General features: G+C 43.6%; 1 protein-coding gene across 1 annotated transcript; it reads left to right on the forward strand.

The window, feature by feature from the left end:
- pdgfrb (platelet-derived growth factor receptor, beta polypeptide) lies at window positions 1-26,043 on the forward strand. The gene is made up of 23 exons (XM_071517358.1): window positions 1-479; window positions 10,339-10,414; window positions 10,961-11,290; window positions 11,423-11,680; window positions 12,479-12,609; window positions 13,178-13,343; window positions 14,202-14,382; window positions 14,818-14,933; window positions 15,124-15,247; window positions 15,519-15,727; window positions 16,306-16,400; window positions 16,539-16,671; window positions 17,794-17,898; window positions 18,260-18,370; window positions 19,059-19,218; window positions 19,453-19,619; window positions 20,216-20,334; window positions 21,091-21,213; window positions 21,374-21,485; window positions 22,447-22,546; window positions 22,634-22,739; window positions 23,350-23,648; window positions 24,496-26,043. The coding sequence occupies exons 2-23, from the start codon at window positions 10,366-10,368 to the stop codon at window positions 24,641-24,643; spliced, it is 3,342 nt and encodes a 1,113-aa protein (XP_071373459.1). The 5' UTR covers window positions 1-479; window positions 10,339-10,365; the 3' UTR covers window positions 24,644-26,043.
- The last annotated feature ends 502 nt before the right edge of the window (window positions 26,044-26,545 follow it).

A 26,545-nucleotide genomic window follows, 5' to 3' on the forward strand; every position in this document is an offset into this window, starting at 1 on the left:
CAGGACAGGAGTGTGTGTATGTGTGCGTGTGTATGTGTGTCTCCATTGGGAGCACTTTCACTTTTTTTTTTTAAACTTACAGAACTCTTTGGGAGCAGTGGGCAGGCTTTTTCAGAGTGTGTGTGTGTGTGAGAGAGAGAGAGAGAGAGAGAGAGAGAGAAAGAGAGAGAGGAGACCCCCATGGTGCTGTGATTTGACTAAACAAACAGCCGGGCTCGGAGCAGTTCCTCCTCCAGCGGACTCCCAGGACACCAGAGATTAACCTCCCAGCCCTCAGACCCCCGAACATCTGAGGGATCTATACATCTACACCAGCAGCCCTCCTGCAGAGAGAGCCGGCTGGAAAGCTCTCCTCTGATTTCAGAAGGAGACCGGCCAGCGAAAACTTATCAGACGAGAAGAGGGAAAGAGAGGGAAACACACACACAGACACACACTCATCCTGAGAGACGTGTCTGTGCTCCAGGATAACGCTGAAGGTAAGGGGCCTTTGCTTTCTCGCACTCTCTTTTTCTTTCACTTTCAAGGTTTTTCGTTTTTAGTCACAGCTGCCCGGCAGGTGCTGGCAGAAGTGAAGATGTACTGCACAAGGCAAGACGACGAAAATTCACTTAGTCTGCATGGGGAGCCTGCCGTGACTGATTCAATTTCATAGCTGTCTGTCTCAGGATGGATGCACCTCATCCCTACAGCGCTGGACTATTGGTCCATAGGTGTTGTTGATTTGAATTGATATGTTACTCAGATTTAAACATACTCACAAAAACACCCAAAGCTGAATGACAAATGGGTTTAACACAGATTTATGTCTGTTGCTGCCTTGTTTTTATTGTTGACATTGCTGCCAGTCAGCAGTGAGAATGCGTCTGCGTTTGTGGTATTTGTTGCCCACATACTTGAATGTGTACACATCAAGCATTACAATGTGAAAGGGTGTGAGCAACCTGTTCAAACATCAACATGGCGACGGCTTGAGTTGTCCTTTACAACGCACACAACATTGGACCGCCACACTGACAGGCATCTCTGTACACACACACACACACACACATCTTTTTGGAGTCTTTTCACAGCGCAACTCTAACAATGTTTATCTTCTCGCTAAGGAGAATACGTTTGACAAGGTGTCCCGGGGTCTGTCACTCACACACACACACACACACACACACACACACACACACACACACATAGAGCTTTATAACACAGGCTGTTTGTATGCTCTCCACTTTGTGCCTCACTGCTAAAGGGCTTGTTTGTACAGCCCTCTCCAGTCACCCTGAGTGAACCGTCGCTCCTCAGCACTGAACCATCCATCTCCTGCCTCCCTGGTGAATGACCCCAACAGAATCAATCTTCTCTGCATAGCTACATGGTGGACGCTCATACACAGGCCGCGGCTGCATAGCGTTATCAGACCCGGCATCAGTCACTGTCACCGGCAGCCTCTTTAGCCGTAGACGGATCTCTTTTTTAGTGATAACCACAGAGAGACACATACCAGCTCACGTAACCCGGAGTTATTGCTTCGCCTTGGGTCACCCTTTGTAAAACTCTCATAAACCCGTGAGCCGGTCTCGCCTGCGCGGTGCGGAGCAGACATAAACAACCGGCTGAATCATCCCGTCCCATTCATCACAAGAGAAGGTTTTAGTACCTGGAATGAGTTGCGTTATGACAATGCGAGCTATTTCATGACAGAGGCACATGTGGCATGCACGTCTTTTCACTCTAATCCGGCCATATGTTTTGCACCTGAAAGCCCTGTAGTTGACACAGGGCCTTGTGTGCTGCTGCTCTACTGTAGTGGTGCTGGGCATTAGGGTGGTTAGCTGCATGCAGAGATCATTCATTTACTGTATACAGATGACCTTTTTGATTTGAAAGCATTAGCATCTCCTGAACAGATGTCTTCTTGTAACGGAAACAATATTGGCATGTGTTTTGTCATTTGTCTCCTCCTCTTTGCCTGCAGTAAGTTGCCCCCTTTTGAAGTTTCTGATCTTCTGTGGCCATCTTGTTCGGAGATGGCTCTGTGGTTATTTTGGTCCGGGTCTGGCATTGTCTAGTAGCCTACTGTTGTTGCAAATGAGCCATTGGAAAATTGCATTCATATCATAGTTTTGCCGTCAGTGGGATAGCATCTCAACATTTCAAAGCACTGACTAGAAAAAACAGTATATGTTAGATATACTCTGACAAATTTATATGGTTGGGAGTTGCAAAACATAGAGATGTTCTAGTATTTTTCTGAGTGCTGGGGATTTTTCTCCTGTGCGTCAGGGTGCTGGTATGCACAGCAGCCCGGCTCTTTCCCCGGCCCCGACGCAGTCCTGCCCCGCCGGCTCCGTTCCCCCGGCCCAGACCTAATCCTTTGTCATCAGCTGTTTCCTGGCTGTCCTGGCTCTCTGCATGCCAGCCGCTCTGAGAAAATGTGCTTCACATTATGACCATGCAGAAAACATGCCGGGAGTCTGATTCGGCTCACATGTGCCACAGAGCGGCGATACGGCAACGCTCTCTGAGTTTTTAAACACATTGATCCCATTCTGTCCTCTTGTGATTTATCTTTTGAGAGCCAAACACACAGCTGTTGTCCAGTAACTATGTATTGAAGACTAGTATGGAGTTGTTTAGATCTGGATGGGCTACAGAGAGTTTAACAGCTGATTTTAAAGCACTCTTTGAATTCTTGTCATCAAATGGCCGACATAACATATATTGATGATGAGTGTATCTTCCATTTTATATTTTGAATATAGCAATCTCTGACTCATTTTCTGGTGGTTGTTTATCCAGTGATTCATAATTCATCACTCATACTTTCGCACTGAGCTGTAGCTTCTCTTGCTGGACCATCAGTCTTTTTACCCTCCTATAGGGCACCACTTCTTTATCGCTGTACTTAGACACTTATTCGAGCCGTATCGTAGCTTTTAAGTGGTGCTGAGATAGAGCATCTTGTATGGCTGCCCCTCCATCTGTCCTCTCTCCTCTCTCCTCCCCTCCTCCTCCCCTCGCTCCCTCCTTCCTTCACTCCCACCCACTCACACAGCGCTGACAGGCAGCTGCATCCCATCTTTGGAGAGTGGAGGAGAAATACGGCCACTCCTAGAGGACAACTCCTAGAGGAAGTTGGGGGGGAAAAAATAAGTTTTCTCTTTTATGATAACAAAGTTTAAGAGGGAAAACAGCATAAAACACGCAAAGAAAGGTGTCATTTTCAGTTGCACGCATGTAAGACAGAGACCTAAACAAGCTAATTTGAGTCTAGAATAATACCAGAAAGATATTATAATGTCCTGTCTGTGAATTAAATTCATTCAGGAAACAGTGTATTGATAGTAGGTGTTTTCTCATACTGCTTAAGGAAAAATCCAGATTTTCAGAAGGAAGTTTTGGTCTCCATCACATTCTTTTAACGCACTACTCTTTTCTCTGGGGTTTTCACTGTCCTGCGTCCAACTAAAACATGCCAGGACTGGTGATATAGTGGGACAGGACGACGAAGGAAAACACCCTGTTGCTTTTACAAGACGATAAGAATATTCCGCACAATGGAAAATGTGGGCTAATTCTAATTTCTTTCAGTCTGTCTTGCCTGAATTAGGCCCAAAGTTATGGGGCCATCTTCAAAGCTGATGGTAACATCTAACATAATGTTTCCTCTGATTTATGACAGTTAATAAGAAACCCACCTATATATTATGAGACGATGTGAGACCACTCTGAGATTTTCTTCTCCTCACCTCTACAAAGGTCAGAGTGAACATAATTCTGCACAGCAGCACACCAAAGCCCAAGAAATAGTGTAAATGATCACTTTTCTCTCTCACTCTTATCCTCCCCCCTCCCTTCCACACACTGTTGTGTTTTGGGAAGCCGCCATGGAAAACGAGTGGAATTTAAAGCCAGTCAGTCCTAATTGTATTCAGCTGTTTCTTTTTCTTTCTTTTTTTGGGGGGTGTGTGTATGTGTAGGTGGGGGGGTTACGCTATTTCTCACGGGGCAGGGTGGGGGGGGGCTGTTCCCTGAAGTGTTTGTGGGACGGTGTGCAGGAAGAAGGAGGGGAGTTGGGGTGTTGCTCTGTCCAGATGGGGAGGTCTTAGTTGAAAGCGGGGATGGGGTGCTGTCTAATCCTAGAGACTCTATATCTGTATAACAGTTTACCTGGGACTTCCACATGATTCTGCACTGCACTCTGCCTTTGCTTTTTAAGGCTTGTTTACTTTCACAGCATGCACGCTGTGTGGTGCGTAGAAAGGAAAACACATTACAGCCCAACTAGTAGCAACCCAAAGATTTACTGCTTGAGAAAAAGGGGGGAAATTTAACTCCAATGACATTAAAGTCACAGCTACTTTGGTATTAAAGGTCCTCTTTGATATCTTAATCCTTTTCCCCTCATTTAGGCTCCCAAATGAGTAGAAAATTAGATCATTAAACTGATATCAAACGTTAGCCACATCTGAGACTGTCACTCTACAACCGTCAGTTTTACCCAGAGGCCCCTTGCATCCTCTGCCCCCCCCCCCAACCCACCACCACAACCAGCATTTACAACTCTATTTGAAGGGGAGTAAACCAAAATCCACTGATTCCCGAACATGTGTTGCCTCAGCATGACTATAGAGGGACTTCGGTTGCTGAGGCGAGACCGCTCATAGTCACTCTCCTCATGCTGAAGCGAAACCAATGGGAGTTGTGTGACGGTAAAAAGACAAGGGGACTTTTTGTTAATGCATCAGAATCTGATGATGCAAACTTGAAATGGCTTTAGTGTGGGTTCAAGTTACAGAATAGGAGATCTTACCGTATACTGACAGTGAACAGCAGTGTTTGCAAGGCCCTGTGTGCCCACAGCAGTGTTCAGTGGTCTAATTGTGACTTCTAGTAGGAGGTCAATGTAAGTTATCAGAGGATGAGAGCCAACAAGACTTAAACTTGTTACTATAAGCTACTGGAGCTGTGATCTTTATAAAACAACAAGTCGTCTCTCCAGCCTCGACCTAAATCCTGTAAACAGTTACAGCACATTTGCCAAAAATACTACAACACTGTACTACAGACATGTTTCTGGAGTGGGAAAATATGTGGGATTTTTTTTGACCAGTGTTGTCAGACACTTTCTTCACAATAGCAGTGGAGGTCAAATGTGCCCATAGTATTACATGTGTCACAAGCTCAAATACATATTTCCACACCTTAGAGGAAGACGTCTAAAGCCTCACAAGCTAGAAGTGTAACTGTCCATTTCTTTCCTTTTACAATCTGGAAGATGGATCGTTATGAACCCAAAACAGACTCCATGAGCAGACCGCCACACTTAAGCATTTCCTGTTTATAATAGCTCAGACATGCAGACAGCATGTTGATGACATGTCTGCTATCTTAACTGAGATCACCTTTTACTCACAAGCCTGCAGTCTATCAATTATAATCACAGCTCTGGTACTGTATCCGTATTGGTGAAGTGCATCGTGGGTCTGCTGCCGAGGGACCAGAAGTTTTGTCTCGGGGAGGAGGGGGGGGGGGGGGTCGTCTGTCCAAGAGGAGTGATAAAGACGGTGGTTTATTTTAACAAAGACTCACTGGGTCATTTTTTTCCCACAGAGCATGCCAAAGTCCTGCAGCAGAGAGACACATTCTGAGACCCCAACTTCCGGCTAAAAAAGAGGGATCTGCAGAAAAACCCCCCCAAAAAAAACATGAACACTTATTCTGCGCTGCAGCTATTCTAGTGAGATGATTTGGAATATGTCCTAATAAAGTAAAGTGTCCAGTGTCAGCAGTTAATAATCTGCCTTTATCCTGGCTGTGGCTGTTTGTATTGGACAGAAGTGACCACCACATTGGAGATGTTTGTTTTGCGGATCACAACTTCCTGCACACATCAGTAGAGTAAACATTGTTGTCTCTGATCTGAGGCTGTGCTCGCGCTCCCTCTGCCGTCCCACTCTACGCTTTTATGTGGTGTGTGTCATAAATTGTATTCTTTATGTCTGCGTGCCCCCCAAGCTGTTTTGTCCACTGTCTGGTGTCGTGTGCAGTATATTCTTGCGGTGTGTACATGGTTTGTCATACTCATACTGTCATTGGTCTCACTCATGTGATCTTGCATGCTGTTTGTTTTTTTCCTATGTGTGGTTTTCTCTTTTTTTGCTCTTTCTTCTTTCCTCATCTGCTTTACACATTTCTAATTCTAAGTTTACATCTTTCCATTGCTGTGCAGTTCTGTATTTGTACCTCGCTCTCTCTTCACAGAAGTCTCTCTATGTGTGACTGGTCCTCTTCTCATTGCAGCGTCTGTCGTGTCTGGCTGGTGGTTGTGGTGGTCTGCTGCATCACTGATGGACCGCTGACTCACACCCACACAAGGCCAGCAAATTTCCCCATACAGGAAGTCAGAGCTCTCCAGCTGCACTTCAGGAGGGTTTTTGGATATCTTTCTTTCTTTTGTTATTTAGTGTGTTTTTTTTCTTCTTTTTCTCAAAGTGCAACCTTTCCCCCCTGGGACGCGCTCAGAAAGGCAAATGCTTGGCTGCAAATGTGGTTCGGAAAGTGGTTCCCACCTCATCATGGGCCGCTTCATCATTGCCAGATGTTTAAATGAAACATGCAGCTCCAGTATATATAGATAATCCCAGGAGTGGGATTACAGGCTGCTGAGGGAAGTGAGTTTATACACGCTGTAGCTGTGTCCCGGGGCTGTGCGTGGGCCGCGTGCGTCCTGCTGAGGCTGAGTGGAGCATTCTGCCTTGTTAGCTGGTGACACTTTGAGTGTGGTGGGGTTGTTTATGAGAAGCGGGAAGGGTCAATCAGCCACCAAATTCCCAGCATCTCTGGGAAAACTCATACGCCGGGATCACGGTTTATCCCTCGTGGTGATTATTGTGCCATTCCTAATGTAAACACTGGCTCTTCTTCGGACCTTCACGGTCAAGCTGGGAATGAGAACCTTTATGATTTACAACAAGCCTGAAAGCCCACTAATGTCATGCTCAGCAGTAAAACATAACAAAACGTCCATAATTGTGACATCTCAGTACAGAAAATTAGTCTTCAAAATACTGATTATTGTTGATTTTGGCATCCATTGGCCTTTTGTTGCCCCACAGCAACATAACTATGGATGATTGGTCCTGTGGTTAGTAGGGTGGATGTTACTGTACATTATCACATCATTATATTGCTTCACAGCACGTCTCTGTGGTTCAGACAGAGAATAGCTCTGTCCCTCAGGGATCAAACTGCTACCAAGTGTTTTTATTAAGTGGGCAGTACAGAGTTACTGACATGCTGCCAAACCTTCTTGGCAGATTCTCTGGGGGTTCATTGTTATCGAGTGTCCTGCCAGTGCTCTGACCCTCTTAACGCTTCATAAAATGGTCCGTTCCTTTCTTGCACAAAGACCTGACCAGGGCGTAGATTAGCAAATAAGAAGCTATGTTTTCAACAGCGTGTTCTTGAATTGTGAATTGTTAGTCTCCAGCAGTAGCGTCCACTCTCTTTTTGAAGTGGTCCAGTGGGTCCCTTTGGCCCTCTGATCCTAGACAGTCGATCCCATTTTGAGGGTCAGACTCCTTCTCAAAGGCCTCTGTTCAACGTCCCCCACTGCCCATTGGTCAACATAAAGCCTCATCATGTTGCAGTAGCCAAACATTATTTTTCCGTCCCTCCCCCCCTCTTCTCTGAGGTTTCAAAGCCTCAGAATAAGATTTGAACACACCTAGATTCTTGTTCAACATCGAAGGTTTCCTGTAGTTTGATCTCAGATGTAAATTCATATCCTGTACAGGGCAGTTAGTCCTAGCCTTGCTCTTTTACTTATTTTAATAAAAATAGCATCAGCAGCCAGCCACAATAAGATCATTTGGCCAAGTGCCACATGCCTTTGGCGTCAGAGTATTTGTCAGCTGTCATGCAAAGTCGTCGTCATTGACACCGAGGTTAGTAGCACTCATAAGACTTGATGTATGGCTTCCTCGGTCGATGGTCCCTCTGAGTGTGCTGTGGCCCTCGAGGGATGAGGTGACCCCCCCCACCCCCCCGACCCCGCCGCTCCCGCCGCCGTCACCAGCATGGTCCCAAGTGTATCAGTGATCCTGGGAAAGTTTCTGAGAAATACTGTGGGAACGTGAACTGTACACAGACACCAATGACGAACAAGGGGAAGAGGGGGAGGGTATGTTTGTGTGTGTATGTGTGTGTGTATGTGTGTGTGTGTGTGTGTGTGTGTGTGTGTGTGGAGGAGGTGGGTGAAGGAGGGAGGGTTGGGGTGTGGGGCAGAGTGTGCTTGTGCGTGCAATTGTTTGGCATTATGAATGTTTATGTGTATGTGTGTGTGTAGCAAGAGAAAAAGGACAATCCAATCAAAGTTGGATCAATCAAACCTCTAGTGTATCTCTTTCTCTCTCTCTCTCTCTCTCCCTCTCTTTCTCCCTCTCTCTCTCTCTCTCTCTCCCTCTCTCTCTCTGTCTCTCTCTCTCTCTCTCTCCCTCTCTCTCTCTCTCTCTCTCTCCTTCACCCCTTTTTATTAGAACCAGGAGGCGGGGGAGGAGGAAATGGACGAGTCATGTTTTTGGAGCAACTCAAGAGTTCTTCGTTTTGGGAGCGGAAGTGCCAAAGGCAGTTAATTTAGGGAGACAACGTGTATCTGGTTTGAGTAACTGGCTTGGGGTTAGTCATGGAACTTCTCCTTCTACCTCACTGCCGTTGCCACGCTGATAAGGCCATTCATCTTTTTTATATCTAGAAATACACTTACCCATTAATATTTGATAAGTTTATGCTCTTGGTATAAGTGGAGTTGACCATTTTATTAAAGATGACGTCATATGTGTTCAATCAATCAACTTTTAACGTCATGACATGGAACGTGTATGGAGAAATAGCTGGATAAAGTTCAAAACATGTTTTCAATCACAGTCTGCATACGATACTCCAAGCTCTTAAAATAGAAATTACACAATTGGAGTTGATCATCAAGTAAAAACATTTAAGGGGGCAAAACTGTCCTCAAGATGGATTTCGCAATTTTTCCACTGGCTCCCTCGAAAGATCCCTCCCTCTCTTCCTCCTCCACCCTCTTTCTTCCCAAGGCTCCCTCTTCCGCCCTCTCTCTCTTTCCCACCCTCTTGCATGCAGGCCTCTGATCTGTCCTTAACTGTTTCCAGACGCCTGTGTGCTGCACCCCCCTGCACAACAAACCACCCCTCCTCTGCTCATTCTGGATCTTTCCCGCTGCCCTTTAGCTTTATGTATACAGTGGAATTAGAAATATTTTGGAGCTCTCTTATTGGCTGACAGTGGTCAATGGGGGGAGATGAGCATTACTCACCTTTGACCCCAATAGCTGTTGACTTTATTCCCGAAAGTTGATATCACATTAGTGTAAAACATGACTTCCCATTGGTGTTACAAAGCCATAGCAACCTGTCAAAACTCCAAATATGTTCCCCTGTCACTGGCTTTGGTGAATGCCCTCATTTTCACTTTTGTTTACACCAAAACCAATTAATGGCTCAGCACGATGCTAGAATAGCTCGGGCGCAGCATTGTTGCCACTGAGCGTGTTGCAAAGCTGCACACAGTGACCCGTTTGTTAGTGGACAGAGCACTGGTGAAACAAGGACAAAAAGTGCCAGACATTGTTGCTCTGTCCGGGTGCAGCGAGGCATCAAATACCTCCAATGTGAACTGATTCTGCACCTAAGACTCTGTGAGCAGGCCAGAAACCATTACAGAAAGCAGCAAACCAAATACTTTCTTTTGTTAGTTTCTGTTCAGCATAGTTTTATGGCATTTTTCTATCATTGGGAGCAGATTGCACTGACATGAAATGTGATTTATTTTGGAAACTCCCACTTTGACCTGACCCATTGCGTCTTATAAGGGCAAGAGTCCATCCGTCATGATATGAAGCTTATCTCATATGGAAAGATATTAATGAGATGTTCAGAATCCTGAGGGTTCAGCACTCGCTCAGTTATCAATCAGCTATTTTATTTGTCTACAGCTTGTAAAGGGGGTCAATGCATTTACAAAGTAGATTTTTCTGATATATTTTATGCTTTCACTCACTTTCTTGACTTCCCATTACATTTTAATAGAAATAATAATACTTTGTGAAGACCTTTGCTTGCAAATAGTTTTAGTGTTAGTGGATAGAATTGTTTTTTTTAAATATTGACTGATGGATTACAGGGAGCAAAATATTTTCAAAATGGATATATGGGGTTTTGGGATAAAACTGGTCATATTACAGGATTGGAGAAGTCTAATCACAGTCTTGGATTCTTGGCCCGTAATTGAATTGCTATCCCTTCTGTCTGTTTGCAGATCAAAAGTGCCTTGAAGAAATCCACCATGAGAAGTGTGACAGCGTCCACGCTCCATCTGACAGTCATAGCCACAGGTGAGAAGTCAATCTCTGTCTCTCAACAAAAATGAAAATCCACATCTGTGACAGGATCACAGGTGGTTTTGCAGGGAAGCGAGGAGAGTGACGCCAAGCCTAGGTGAAGCGTTTCATGTTTAAATCATTTGCTGGAGCTGCAGTCATAAGAAACCAATAGATAGTGAAAGAGGTGACAGGTTATTTCAAAATGTTCTGCGTTCATTCAGTGGGCGTCTTATCGAAATTGAAAGTAATTATTTCACTGAGGTTTCAAAATACAGAATCTTAAAAAGACACAGAACTGCCCTTCAGGGTGATTCATTAGCTAACATGCCTGTGAGATAAACACAATACTTTGATGTGAACTGACCTCTGTCATTTTGAATACATCTGTCAATGGCAAGGCATCATTATCCTCCCCCTTACCCGCTCCAGGCAACTCATATCCCTCATCATTCGGAGATAGAACAGGATCTGGCTTGTATTGTTGCTTTAACCTTTGACCTCACGCTCCTGTCATTTTGACCTCCCAGTCTGACCTTTTCCTTGTTGTGTCAACTGCAGCTCTTCTGCATCTCTGCCCTGAGCTTTGTTGCGTGGAGATCACGCCCGGCGACGGAGAGCAGGTCCTGGCTACGGGCTCCTCCCTCACCCTGACCTGCTCCGGCTCGGGGGCTGTGAGCTGGGGCTTTAAGAGGGACGATGTGCCGTACTTCCAAGTGGAGCAGGTCCACAACGGAGACCCCTTCAGCGGTCAAAACGACCAAATTGTGACGGGCAGCGACACATCCAGTGTTTTGACGCTGAGGAGCGTGAGCTGGAAACACACAGGGGTTTATGAATGCAGTGACCCACACACTGGAGAAACTAAGGAGGTGGCTGTCTTTGTCCCAGGTCAGGCCTGATTTACCTTTAACTCAGTTTCCTATAGCTTGTTGCTGCCATACATCAAGTTCAAATAATTGGATTTAAATTTTAGCTAATCCATAATATAAACAATAAAACAAGCGGCGTCTCTGTCCTCAGACCCTGAAGTGTGGTTCATCGAGAGCTCCCATGGCATGGTAACTAAGACCAGTGAGGAAGGCACCATCCCCTGCGTGGTCACCAACCCCAGCATCAATGTCACCCTGTATGAGAAGGACAGCGACACGCCGCTCGGCGGACTCTATGTGCCCAGCGAGGGGTACAAGGCACTGCTGGAGGACAGGACCTATGTGTGTCGTGGGGAGCTGAACGGGGTTGTGAGAGAGTCCCAGTCCTTCTATGTCTTCAGCATTGTTGGTAGGTGCTTAGGTTGAAAGTGTTCACCCCAAAATGAAAATTCAGTCATGGTCTACTCACCCCCTTTTCAGTTGAAACTCCACTGAAGTTTGTAGGACCACCAAACACAGATCGAGCTAGCCCCGTAGTTCCATCTCAGCTTTCTCCCAAGCTATTGAAGTTAACAGAGTGATCTTTTTACAGCTCCAAAAAAAGCATAAAATGTGCATGAAATTTAACCAAACAGTTTGTGCAGCATAATAAAGTGTTTTGTAGCCAAATGATTGTACTGTGGGTCTAAAAATCCAATATTTTCCTCATTATCTCCTGTAATTTACTCCCTGAAAATAATTTGGTTGCATACACCCTACAGTGCTTTAGTGGAAGACTCTGCTTGCTACTGTAGGGTGCGCACACAACCAGAGCATTGTCAGTGAGGAAAATACAGGAGATAATGAGGTAAATATTGCAATCGCTTGGTTTCAAAACACTTGGATTATGCTGCACAAGAGAAATTGTTGGACATTTTATGCTTTTTTTGGTGCTGTAAAAAGATGATCAATCCAGTTTTGATTGAACAGATAATGACTGAATTTCCCTTTTGGGGTGAACTATAGTAGCAGCACCCCCTGCACAATTTAATGTTTGCTTAGCAGTGAGGGAGAATGCTACACTTTATCTGTTTTGGAGTTAGATCACTAACAATATCACCCCCCCTCACACACACACTCACTTCCCCCCCAACCCCACCCTCCTCACCCCCCTTCTCCTCCCCACACCTCTTCCTCCTCTCCTCCACACTCACTCTTCCCGTCCCAGCCCCAGAGGCCATCGACGCCTACATCAATGCGTCGAAGACGGTGCTAAAGCAGGGCGAACCGCTGACAGTCAACTGCACGATCCACGGAGTGGAGCTAGTGTTCTTCTCCTGGGACTATCCCAACAGAGAGGTGAGTAGGAGTGGAGCAGAACAAGCCCTTTTGTTTGACTTTCCCCTCCGCTGTCAGGCCTCATAGCCGAGCCCAAATTGCATCAAGATGTAGAGACACACCTCAATTTTATCCCCCCTGCCCGTGAAATTTTACTCAAGACACATGGTTTTGATATTGTAATAATCGTACGGAAAATTTGGAATTTTAAACTTGGATCCATTTTTGGATTAATATGAAGATGATCTCCAGAGCTGTGAGAATGTATTTGCATGTATAGAGGAGGATTTCAGCTTTATTGAGGAGCTTTCAGATTGGCTGGCAGCTTCATCCAATTTCATGGGTGAATCTCTGCTCGTTATCTGTCTTTCTCCCATCTTTCCCAACACTCCCCAGTGTGGTGTCTCATAGAGTAGAAATTTCCCCAAAAAAATCATCAATCAAACTCATCATTTCCCATAAGCTTTGTTGCGCAGAAGTTGCATCACTCTAATTTTAATCCTATTCCCCATTCACATTCAGCGACCCTTATCAACCCTCTCCTCCTTATCACCCCCCTCCTCCTTATCCTCCCCCTCTCTCCTCCCAGGACAGCGACGTTGAGCCGCTGACGGACGTCCTGTCTGCCATGAGTATGCGCTCCTGCCTCATCTTCCCTCGTGCCACGCTGGCCCACAGCGGCACCTATGTCTGCCATGTCCACGAGGGCGTCCAAGACCAGAGTGCCTCCGCCAACATCAACATCACTGTCCTCGGTTAGACTGACACACACACACACACAAAGTCAAAACAAACCGATGCTGGATAGATTATTATTGTGTTTTTTTTGACTGAGAGAGGACCACTTATTATATAAACCTTTGCAAGAAAAGGTGAGAGAGAGCGGCGCCTCTGCTAAGGGAAATGAAATTGTAATTGTATTTATTTCTGTTGAAAGTGACGTCACTAAGAATATAAACGTGTGTGTGTTTGGTGTGAAGCCGACCTTTGACATGGTATTGATGCCCTGAATGATACCTTCAAAAACAGAGCTTCAAGCCAAGGGGAAACTCTATCTTCAGATTTTTGTGAAATTGACGTAAGTTGAGTCACAGCAAACAAGAAATGTTTGTGTAACTGAGATTCATCACTTCAACCATTAACATAAGATAAACCACAGCTTCTAAGCAAATTGAGAGTCAGTAATACTAGGATTCATTGTACTATCTGAGCTTTTCTTCCTATTTCTGTCTCTTGACAGTCATTGAGTGTACGCGCATGGGTCTGTGAATGCTTATTCTATCTCCAGCGAGGTGTGGTATGTTTATGAAAGCCTCGAATAACTTAAACTGCCATGCTCCTTAGAGACAAGGTAGGGCAGCTTTCTGGACATCTCAGTGGAAAAGACAGATACTGTCTGGGACACACAAGTTCAACTGTGAATAGCAACAGTAGAGTAGTTTGATGTCAGATGAAGCAGCTTGAATACACCGATACCTAACCAGTAAGCAAGACTTAGTGTATGGATCAAAGGGAGAATTAAGTTAAGATTTTGTGGGAGACAGAATGAACTGTATATCAAATAGTACGGCATGTACATGATTTGGTTGATCATATGAACCTTCCTCCCTCAGAGCAAGGCTTCGTGGACCTGGGGCCGGTTCAGCAACGAAACGTTTCAGCGCAACTGCATCAGAACGTGGAGCTGAGAGTGGAGATCGAGGCCTACCCTCCCCCTCAGGTCCGCTGGAGCAAAGACAGTGCCACCATTAATGGAGACAAAACCCTCACCACCAGGCAGGAGCACGAGACCAGGTGGGTCATCAGACTGACCCAGGGTTCAAAATAACATGGTAGCTGTTTAGTGACACAGTTGAAAACCTTGCACACTTTGGTACTTTTAAGCATCAGAACAAATGTTTTGAAGCAATTAGGATGCGACTTAGGTTAGAGCGACAGCCCCCGGAGACATCTAGCTCCTGTCAGTCATCACCAGATAAGGACTTGGCAGAGAGAAACACAATACTCTCTGGAGGGCAAGACTCCATCATTCAACATCACACAGGAACCATAAACACAAGATATGTGTATGCATTCTCAAATGTCTTTCAGAAAAATGACAGAAAACAGTGTTGCAAATGCAAATGTTCGCAGGATTTTTATATGATGTTGCCTTTTTAAGTACATGTGTGTGTTTCTCTCTTAAATGCATACCTGCATCACCTTTTGTCCATATTTCTGCGGCCTCAGGTACATCAGTATTCTGACGCTGGTGAGGGTGAGGATGGAGCAGAAGGGCCTCTACACTGTCCTTGTCACCAATGGAGATGACACAAAGGAAGTGACCTTTGATCTGGAGGTCCAAGGTGAGAGATCGCTCTAATTAAATAATAAAAGCGTATAAGGTGTGTGTCATGAAGCAGAGTTGAAAATAAACTATTCATACGATGTTAGCCAGCAGTTTGCATGGGAAGAGTCAAGAGATAATCATGTAACAGATGATTGTTTTTACCCATGTCTGTAATGATTAATGACTGCTTCCCCCCCTTTGTGTAGTTCCCTCTCAGATTAAAGACCTGACTGACCACCACCTGCCTGGGAAGAGGCACTTGGTGACCTGTGTAGCTGAGGGGGTCCCATCCCCGACCGTACAGTGGTACAGCTGTGACAGCATGCTCAAGTGAGCCATATAGCACTTAGCCATTTATCACCGTCGCTGATCTGTCACACACTGAACACTAGGGGGCTGACCATACACACAAGTTTGTTTTACTTTGTAGTTCTGTGTCTGTCTTGATTCTGTCCACTCTGATGCACTGCTGCACATGTGGAACTCTGTATCTCTGCATCTATGTTATTTCACAGACAGGCTTGGATAGTGATTTTATAGGTAATCTACTATCAGGTCTAGTGGTTTGAAGTTTACCTTTTGGTTTTGTGTTCCGCTCCAGGTGTAGCAACCGGACGGCAGTTTGGCAGCCGCTGATGCCTGACACCGAGACGCTGAGCATCCAGACCAATGTCAGCTACAGTGAGAGTCGTAAGATCAGCCAGGTCCGCAGCCAGGTGACCTTCCACAAGCCCCAGCAGGTCACCGTTCGCTGCGAGACCAGCAATCAGGGAGGGCTCGACAGACGAGATGTCAAACTGGTGTCCAGCAGTAGGTGTCTCCAGAGGTCTTACATCAGAATTCTTGTTGCTGTCATGTGAAAACCTTGCAACTCCAGTTTTGTTGATTTTAATGTTTTAACATGATGCTTCTCTTTGGGCTGAGACAAATTCTACAAATTCACTTGGGCTTATGAAACCCTTTCAAAACCCTATTGGATAAACTCAAATATGCATGATGCTCAAGCTAAAAATAAGGCTGTGTTTTTTGGAGATATAAGGTTTTCACCTGACAGCAACAATATGTGTTTTCATTACAGAAAGAAATTCATGTATTTCTTCTTAAGCTATAAAAATCCATGTTTACTGTAGTATTTAATGCCCCTGTGCTGTATATATATTTTTGCTAACCATATCTTTGGAAATCATTGTCTTGACCCAGTACCCTACTCATGTTTATAATCTGCAGTTTTATGCCTGGTGAAAATACGTAGTATAACCAGGGTTAAATGTTCTGTTTGGATGTCACAACCAGTGGAGCAATACACAACCTGTGAATGTTATAGGGAATGGCAAATGCTCAGTTGGAAACATCCTGAGTAATGCTCTATTTCCTTTCCTCTGTTGCAGCTCTCTTCTCCCAGGTGGCAGTGTTGGCTGCTGTTCTCGCTCTAGTGGTCATCATTATCATCTCCATCATCATCCTCATTGCTGTATGGAGGAAGGTGAGACTGACAAACTCCAACATTAGCCTGTTCTTGATTTTTCAAATTGGAAATTGCAATGAATGGAATTACAAAAGAGCAGCCTAATATTGATGCATCAGTTTTTACTCAAGTGTCTGTTTTTCTGTGTGTTCCCAGAAGCCGCGGTATGAGATCAGGTGGAAGGTGATTGAGTCGGTGAGTCTGGACGGTCATGAGTACATCTATGTGGACCCCATCCACCTGCCCTACGACCTGGCCTGGGAAATGCCCCGGGACAACCTGGTGCTGGGTGAGGCATTTGGCAAAGAGGGGATGAATGATACTATAGTGATGGATGTGACTTAACAGGGTGATGCCACCCTTAGTGTACGCTTTTTACTCTTTACTTTATTCACACGATGATGATTTCTCAAATCAACTGACAAATAGATTACTTCTGTCATAAATGTAACTTGTAATATAAGTTAAAGCCTTACAGTAGTCAAGTCGAATTTATTTGTAGAGCACATTTAATAAAAGGATGGAACTCAAAGTGCTTTACAAACATGATTAAAAAATATCAAGGAGACATAAAAATGATGAAAGTATGAATATAAAATGGATGTACAAAGGGTTAGGGTCAGTACACTTATAATAATAATAATAATAATATAATAATGTACAGTTAAAAGAAGTTAAATCCAGAAGCTAAACACTCCAACCTCCACAGCTGTTTTGGTTCTCTCTGTAGGGTTGAAAGGCCACCACCAAATGATTTAAGACATTTGGCTCATATGGAACAAATATATCAGATAGGAACATAGGTGCCAGACCATTGGAGATTTACAAACCACTTTAATAATTTTAAAATCAATGGCTTTAAAACTGTTTTGCTCAGCCTTGTTAAAACCTGAGCTGTTGCATTTTGAGTAAGTTGCAGCCAACCAATAATTTAATTGTCAATATCAGACTCAATATTGCTCAGACTTGGGCGGTCAAAGAACTTAAGCTGCAGTCAATACCAGGTGATTTCAGTGCTGGGGGTGGTTTGGATTAACTCTGCATGGTTGATTCAAGAATGCTAAATAAGGTTTGTAAACTTGTCCTGTTCCCACCTTGTTTTTTAAAGCACTTTTTAGCTGTCTTTCTGATGATGTGTTGTTGAGAGTCAGCTGCTCCTTACAAACAGGAGGTTTCCCCAGGCCACCGAAGGCTGCCATGGTTAGGCCTCTGCAAAGAAAAGTAATCTGGAGTGATCTGTCATAAACAACTACAGGCCAAACTCTAATCTCCCCTTCCATGGGAAAAAGTACCAGAGGAATTTGTTTACAGTAATATTGTTTTAATTAAGAGAAATGTTCTTCCTCCTTATTTCAGTCTGCTGTGTGTTCCATTCAAAGTCTTTTCTATTGAACTCTGCTTTGTGTTCCAGGTCGCACTCTTGGATCAGGAGCGTTCGGCAGGGTGGTCGAGGCCACTGCGTACGGTCTCACTCACTCCCAGTCCAGCACAAAGGTGGCCGTGAAAATGCTGAAATGTAAGATGCAAAATGTAACAAAGCAGTAGAAAGACATGAGTGTACTCAGTGTGTACAATACAGAGAGCACAGTAGAGTCCCCTGCATAGCTGTCAAATATTGTGACACAAATGCCATATTCCTGTGAGCAAAGTGTGAGACCAGCACCCCGATGTGCTTTAGTTTGGTTGCCAGTCTGGCTCCAGTCTCAGCCAACTTGTCATTGTGCAGTTTGGCAAGGCAGCAATGTGTCCTGGTCTGGCTGCCATAGTGAACTTTATGCTTTGCTCTCCTCCTGTTCTATTACCTTCCTTGCACTGCCCCTCTTTCACACACATCTCTCTCTCTCTCTCTCTCTCTCTCTCTCTCTCTCTCCATCCAGCCACGGCCAGGAGGAGTGAGACTCAGGCTCTGATGTCAGAGTTGAAGATCATGAGTCACCTCGGTCCTCACCTCAACATTGTTAACTTGCTGGGAGCCTGCACCAAACAGGGTGAGCAGCACAGCCATTCATTTGGTCAATGGTTTATAGCAGTAACACACAACTGATTCATCACATGGAAAAAATAAAAGCAAAAAACACCCCAAAAACCAATTCAGAATGAATTTGATGATTACTTAATTTAATACTTTGTTTACTAATTAATAATAAATGAGATAGTAATGCATTATTTATGTTTTATAAACCATTTATTAACCATTCAATAACCATTGTAAACATCAGTTGCAAACTTAACATCATGTTTATTTATATTTCACAAATGATTTGTTAATCATTTACAAATATTTAACTAAGAATTTAAGTGTTTAAGATGGATAATAACAAATTACTAACAAATTGTTAATGAAGGCAATCAAGGCATTGTTACCTAACCATTAAATATTAATAAATGTAATTAATTAATTAAATAATGATTAATTAATCATTTACTAGTCATTATTATTAAGTGTTACCTATATGTTAACCCTAATTAATCCAACTTAATATATTATTTTTAAAAGTGTGTATTTGTGTTAAAGGGCAGTGTTATTAGTACATTTAAATTTGCTATAGGTGCTGTAGGTGAAATTAACTTTCAGTACTGGACAAGGTTTGATCCATGTTTGCTAAATCCCAAATCACTGATATGATATTTAGGCTGCTCATGTTTCTTCATAACTCCTGCTGCTCCACCAATCAGGCCCTCTGTACCTGGTGACGGAGTACTGTCGCTATGGCGACCTCGTGGACTATCTGCACAGGAACAAGCACACCTTCCTGCAATACTACGCTGAGAAGAATCAGGAGGACTCCGGCTGCCGCATCTCCGGAGGGAGCACTCCGCTCAGCCAGAGGAAAGGGTGAGCGAAACGGACATCCTGCACAAAATCACCATTCACAGCTGCACAAAGGACCGCTTGGTGTGTTTTTTTTTTTATTGAAATCTCTCTGCTGTCACATTTCTCTGTGCCGGAGAGATGGCCACAGACACCCTTTTTCACATAAGGTTTGATGTGGTCTGGGACCGTGAAGGAAGTATGGATTTGGGATGTTTCACTGAATCCCATTGTCTGAAACCCCGTTCCTCTCCACAGCTATGTGTCTTTCGGCAGCGAGTGTGATGGAGGCTACATGGACATGAGTAAAGACGAGCCCTTAGTCTACGTGCCCATGCAGGAGCAGATAGACTCCATCAAATATGCAGACATCCAGCCGTCTCCTTATGAGTCTCCCTACCAGCAGGACCTCTATCAGGAGCAAGGTTTGAGCTGTGTGTGTGTGTGTGTGTGTGTGTGTGTGTGAGAGAGAGAGAGAGAGTCTCTACAAGTATCTGTGCCTCTATCTGTGTGTTGATATAGCTGGGTGTGTATCCTGTAGACCATAATGAATTTTCCAGCTATGGCAATGAATATAGGGATGAAGATGTACACACTATAAGCAGAGGAAACACAGCTAAAGTACAATATACTGTAGGTCCGAACAGTGACTGTCTGTCTCTCAGTGAAAGCACATGAGGCCGGGACACGGACACAGGCCTTAAACTGGATGCACTGCTTTTAATCAGTGACTTTGAAATAGTATAATCCATAACAGGTCCAAATGTTTAAGCTCCATCAATCAGTGAATATAGTGCACTTTTTGTTTATCTGCCGGTACAGTGATCATAGGCAGGGAAGAGTGTATTTGTTACAGTATATGGGGCATGAGTTTCATTTCAGCCCATGCAGTCACAGGACACTGGGAGTTCCCCCAGCAAGTACGCTAAACGGCGGGGACGATTTCTTTATTCATAAATCCTCCCTTCACCTTCTCGTCTCTGTATTCTGTCGCCGTCTCACCTTGTCGTCGTCTGTTTAGGTGACAGCAGAGTGGACCTGGCCATGGTCATCAGCGACTCTCCCATCCTCACCAACGACGATCTTTTGGGCTTCAGCTACCAAGTGGCGAAGGGCATGGAGTTCCTCGCCTCCAAGAATGTAGGATATTAAAAAAAATTGTATTCTGTTAGTTGAATATAATGTATGTATATATATATATACTTTTATTATGGAGACACTCTGTACTCACATGCTGCCCCCTTCCATGTTACTGTAAAACCTCTTGATGCAGCGTACTACAGCGCCCTCTGATTTATTACTGGTGATACATTTCATACTCACCACCGTGTCCTGTATGAAAAAGTGGGATGATGTTCTTTGACAAAAAGAAGGGAAACACATTGTATTTTATTCATTTATAAGGCTCTGCTAGGGGAATTACCCCATTACCTCTCTTCTTTAATCACATTTAAATCCAGTATCTATGGAACCAAGTCTCAGGATTACCTAATCTTCGATATTCCATGTTTAAATACAGAGCTCGGCAAAGTATCGGTTTTCGATACTATGCACCTTACAAATGGAATGATTTGCAAAAGTCTTTGAAATTAGAATCCCTAGAAGTTCAAACTCTCAAACCAGGATTTTCTTAACGTTGACTGTAACTGTTTTCACTGATTTATCTTTGTTTGCTGATTGTTTGCTGTGTGTAAATGAACTTCTGTGTCTTTGTTTATATCTGTACTGTTGTTAGCAGGTCTCTCTTGAAAAACAGATCTTGATCTCAATGAGGCTTCCTACTTAAATAAAGGGGGAAAAAAATAAACTACACATTCTTTACTCTGCATTCTGTATAGTGTGAGTGAATCTGTTTACATGTATTTAAACATATTATTTCAATTCTGTCCACCCCAGTGTGTCCATCGCGACCTCGCTGCCAGGAACGTATTGATCTGTGAGGGCAAGCTGGTGAAGATCTGTGACTTCGGCCTGGCCAGAGACATCATGCACGACTCCAACTACATCTCCAAAGGCAGCGTGAGTTTCACTGCACTGCAAAAAGATAACTTTATTTATGGAAAGCAGTTCCAGCAAAAAAAATTAAATAAGACACTGCGAAATGGATCTGATGTGGCCACGTTGAAATGTGTCCTGTCCTATTTTCTCTGACACTGAATTTGTTTTCTCTCTCACTTAGACCTTTCTGCCCCTGAAGTGGATGGCACCAGAAAGTATCTTCCATAATCTGTACACCACCTTGAGTGATGTGTGGTCATTTGGCATCCTTCTTTGGGAGATTTTCACTCTGGGTCAGTCCACACACACACGCACACACACACACACATACACACACACACCCTCTCTCACACACACACACACACACACTCACAATATACAATATGCACAATGCTTATGTTGGAGCGTGACTGATTGCAGGAAGCTATGGAAGTCTTAATAAAAATATATACAAATATAGAGAACATTGCACTGGTTCAGTAGTCAAGCTCACGAGTCCTGAAGTCGTGCATCACTCTTCTTTTATGTAGTGCACATAATTACATATAGAGTCTTTCTCTATTCCATGCCTAAAATGACAGTAAATGAGTGTATTCAAGGCTACAGCAGCAAATTCCATGTCTGATTGTGAGTCCATGCCAGCTTTTTGAAGGCTCATATGAGGTCTAGATCTTATTAGCCACAGTCAAGGTTTGAAATCAGTTTTTCCTTGCTGATGGTTTTGTGAGCTGTTTCTTTTTTGTTTTTGTTTTCAAGCCCTCTTCTCAAGACTTTTGAAAATACCATGAAAACAAAGGAGACAGTTTGTTTCCCATTTAGTGCTAGCCTGTGCGGTGAACCTTCATAGTGGAAAACAAAATAATCCAAGTCACAATTCTGCCTCTGTAAGTCCTAACCAAAGCTTCTGGGAAGATTCTCTGTACTTCCTGGTGTGAATACGACCATCAATGGACTTTTCAGATCTATTTTCTTTTCAGATATGGGTCAGTCCCACCACTTGCTCACATAGCTGAAGGACAATTATGTTTAAAAAAAAAAAAAAAAATCAGTTGATGCTATTTATCTTGGTGAATAAGTGGAATTCATCAAACGTGACCAATGTCAAATGTCTTGTTGGTTTAGGAGAGAGACTGGTTATTCTTAGCTGACAAACCACTTTAAGAAATATTTAGGAGTAGGAGTATGCATGCTTTCAGATTCCCAGTCCAGTTTATCTTTTGATTTGATTTAAAAGATTTTAAATTGTTTCTGCAGGAGGAACCCCCTACCCCGACTTGCCCATGAATGAGCTCTTCTACAGCGCCTTGAAGAGAGGCTACCGCATGTCCAAACCTGCCCACGCCTCCGACGAAGTGTAAGTTTTTTAATTCACATGAAACGTTTCAGGCCAAAATGCAAAAATAAGAACTAAACCAGTAATTTTGTGTTGTGTATGTTGCAGTTATGACATCATGAGGAAGTGCTGGGACGAGAAGTTTGAGAAGAGACCGGAGTTCTCCTTTCTTGTCCACACTATGGGGAATATGCTGACAGACGGCTATAAAAAGGTACTTTATTTATACACACATCACCATGGCTGGCGGCCCGGTGCTAGATGTGTCAGTGTAGGCCTACTGTACCATCTGTGTCTGAGGCTACCCTAAAAATCTCCATCTCAACAAGTCATTTAGTCTATTGCTGAGTCCTAAAATGGTAATTTTCATAAAACAAGTGAAAAAATCTGCCAGTGGGGTTAGATAATTTCACTTGATTCCAATGCAAATCAACTTGTTTGAAGAATTTTGTAGAAGTGTCATTTTCTTGATAGCAGTGCAGTGATCTGCCTTATTAAGACTTGTTTCAAGATATTGACATTTCTAGAAAATTCCTGAAACAAGTGAAACTGCATTGGACACAAGTGGAGTCATCTCACCCCATTGGCAGAATTTTTCTCTTCTTATAAGAAAAATAAGATTTGAAGATTGAATATGAGACTAAAGGACGTTTTTGCAGTGTATAAGGTTCTATCTGACTTTGTCTTTATCAAAATGGAGTTATCCACATTTGAATGTTACTTTATGCATGTGGTGTCATCTTATAATTTCAAGCTCACAAAATAGTTATAAATAGGTTGCACATTGCCTAGAAAATCAATAATCTCTTCCCTCCTGACAACAGAGATACAGCCAGGTGAACGACAGCTTTCTGAAGAGTGACCACCCGGCGGTGGCCCGCACCAAGCCTAGACTGTCCTCGCCCTTCCCCATCGTCGGCCCGGCCTTCGCCCCACCCTCCCCCACCGCCTCCTCCACCCCCCCGGACCCCTACAACCCGAACCCGAGCCCCGGAGACTTCCGACAGGAGGCGGACACGGAGGAAGCTGTGACTTCGTACAACGAGTACATCATCCCCATCCCGGACCCCAAGCCCGAGGATGTTTTCACTGATACGGAAATGGCGTCGGAAAGCCCTGCAAGGTACATCATCCACGCTGGCTCACAAGACGCTGCGTGTGTGCCAAATGCTGGGGTTTGTAAGAGAGATCAGGCGTATTTGCTCAACAAAATTTTTTTCCGCCACACACCCACTCATCCAGATGTTGGACTGAGACAATAGCTGTATTATGTTACTGTGGAGGCTACATCAGCAGACATGAAGATTGTGTATACAGCACACTTTAACACAGCCAAGTCAAGCTGGCTTTAGCATCGCGGTTTTGGGTCTGAAAGGTCTTTGGGTGTTGCTTCAAACAGGATTCACAGTGCCACCTAGTGAGAGGAAACATGTGGCTTTCCAGGGTAATGCTGCTGATCCAGGAACACAGTGAGGGTCTCATACATCAGGCAGCATAATCATGAATGATGCAGGCACCCTTTACCAATAAAATGCCTTGCCAACCATACTAACCATGCATAAGTTTCTTCCAAATCAGAGTAGTGGTGCAACAGTTATGGCCTCCCACAGTTTGAAATATTGACCTTTAATTATAGTGCCTCCACCAGGCCAATCAGTGTCATTTTTGAAACAGCAGAACATAGTGACAAGACTCATCATCCCTCCAGGTTTCGTCAAAATTGGACCAGTTGTGTCTGATATGTATCTTGTTTGAGTTAAAAAAAAATTGAGCTTGGCCGATTTGGCCAATCGGTATAATTGTTTAAACACTGGAACACATTGCAAAGATGCATTTTCCCAGATCATGTTTGACAGGGCCAGTGATTTCATATCAGCATTACCACTCAGAGACATGTAATAAATACTTTCTGTGAGTCTCCAGTGACCAAATCCAGTGTTTTAAGTTGTGCTCTGCTCTGCTGCCCTCAGCTCTCTGGCTCTGGAGGAGGAGACGGACTCCATGTCCCAGGACACAGCTGACACCCTGCCAGAGGAAGACAGGCTGGAGGAGGCCAGCGAGAGAGACGCGCTGCTGGGCTCCTCCGGGACGCCCGAGGTAGAAGACAGTTTCCTGTAGCCTCATGTGGGAACCTTTGGGAACATAGATGCCTTTCCTTTCCCGGGAATGGCTCCATACGTACCTGAAGAGGGAATGTGACATGTGACTAAAATAGAGAATGTAGCAAACTTCACTGAGCAGGCGATCGTTATATCTTCATGAAGCACTCCTACGGTTTTGCCCTTCTTTGAGTTTTTGTATCAGAGTTAGTACCTCTGAACGTACAAAATGATTACAAATTATGAGCATGATGTTATTGCCCAGTTTGATATTGGAAGCTTGCCCTACTGTAAATACGGTACTCTGCTCACACTGCTCTAGAAATGAAACAGTCCTTTGGGTTTAGATGTCCAATACATCTTTGTTTTACATTTTAGCCAGGGATTTATAATTGTGCTGAGAGACCTAATGGGTTATTTTGTGTCTATCAGTGCTTTATTATGCACGTTTGACCGTATTACTTTTTTATCTCTCATTATTATTTCCCCCCCTCTTTTCTCTAGACAGATGTTAGTCTACAACCTTGCAATGTCAAACGGGCGATTGAATAAAGCTTTCAGTTTTATTTCTCCCTTTCCTAAACTGCAAGCCGTGGTATTGACCTTGGTGTGCTACTCCTTTGGGTGTTATTTTCAGGACATGCCAACGTAGACAGATTTTGAGTTTCTTTCGAGTTACGTATTATGCATAAGCAGTAGTTGCAGGTCAAATCAAGCAGTTCTCTTTCGTTCTATTCTTTTGTGAGAATAACATGAAATGTTTATGTCATGTGTGAATTTTGAATAGAATTTTGAATTTTGAATACATGTTTTATATAGAATAAATGACATAGTTCTGTACCAGTTTTTGCACTTTATTAGCTTTAGGAAAACATGCATTTTCACACTAAAGATATAAAGGTACGTTATGCAATATAATGATACAATTAAGAGTCATAAAGAACGTTTGTGGTTGCACAGTGAAGAGTAACACCAAGTTATTTCTTCTGTGGTGACAGTTATTGACTCTTTTTGCAGTAAAAATAATAATTTCAGCATATCACTGCCGTAGCACAAGATGGTACATGTAGATGTGCCTTTGCATTCATTGGGTATGACTGATTTTTCAGCTATCAGGTATTGTTGCTTGTTAATGGGAAATGAAGGGCTACTGTACTTATGAAACCTAGATAGCCATTTGTGTACATGTACATATGCTTTGTGTCGTCACTTTTTCCATAATATTCACTCACTGAGGTCCTACTTTCATTACTTTACACTACCATTTTAAGCAAAATGTTATGCTACCTTGTAGTATTTGTTTCACAATCTAAAATGCAGAACACAGACTGTATCACAAGCTATGGTACCAAAGCTTCTCTTAACGTTTACAAATGTATTTTTATATGTTGTATTTTATATGTTGCAAATGTGACAATAAACGTGTATTATCATCATATTATTGCAAACTTGTATCTTTTATTGCCTATATTCATGTGGACTATATTCTCTGTCTGCCTCTACTTTCCCACTGTCTAAATAACTAAAAAAATGGACCCAAAAAATAAATGTTTGGTAAAAAAAAACAACACAATTTTATAGATGGATTACTGTCCTGAAGGTCCAAACCTCTTACTGATTTCCAGCATAATCCATCTGTGAAACCATATATCCCACTACAACCTACTTTTCCCTCTCTCTCTCTCTCTACACGCTTCCATCTCTCCGTCCTCTTCTCTAATTCCTGGGGTCAGACTACTAAGAGCCCTTTCACTGGGAAGCGTGGAAGCTATGGCTCGGCAGCCAATGACGAGGTGATTAGTCTCACCTCCATGGCTGCTATAGGGGAAAATCGCCTCTTTCTGGGGCAAATTGGCACTGGCTCATTAGTTTGCTGAGCGTGATATCCCCACCCTCCTCCCCACGCGGTCCCCTCCACCCC

This window comes from Centroberyx affinis, unplaced genomic scaffold (assembly GCF_046629955.1).
Source record: "Centroberyx affinis isolate AG114_WGS23_722 - 3 ecotype Tasmania unplaced genomic scaffold, CSIRO-AGI_Caff_v1 ptg000485l_1, whole genome shotgun sequence".
In the NCBI taxonomy this organism is placed as follows: domain Eukaryota; kingdom Metazoa; phylum Chordata; class Actinopteri; order Beryciformes; family Berycidae; genus Centroberyx; species Centroberyx affinis.

Coding starts and splice junctions, on each gene's coding strand:
- pdgfrb (XM_071517358.1), top strand. CDS start 10,366: ATGAGAAGTGTGACAGCGTCCACGCTCCATCTGACAGTCATAGCCACA. Junction 14,383..14,817: donor AGGCAGGAGCACGAGACCAG/GTGGGTCATCAG, acceptor CTGCGGCCTCAG/GTACATCAGTATTCTGACGC. Junction 21,486..22,446: donor TTGGGAGATTTTCACTCTGG/GTCAGTCCACAC, acceptor TTGTTTCTGCAG/GAGGAACCCCCTACCCCGAC.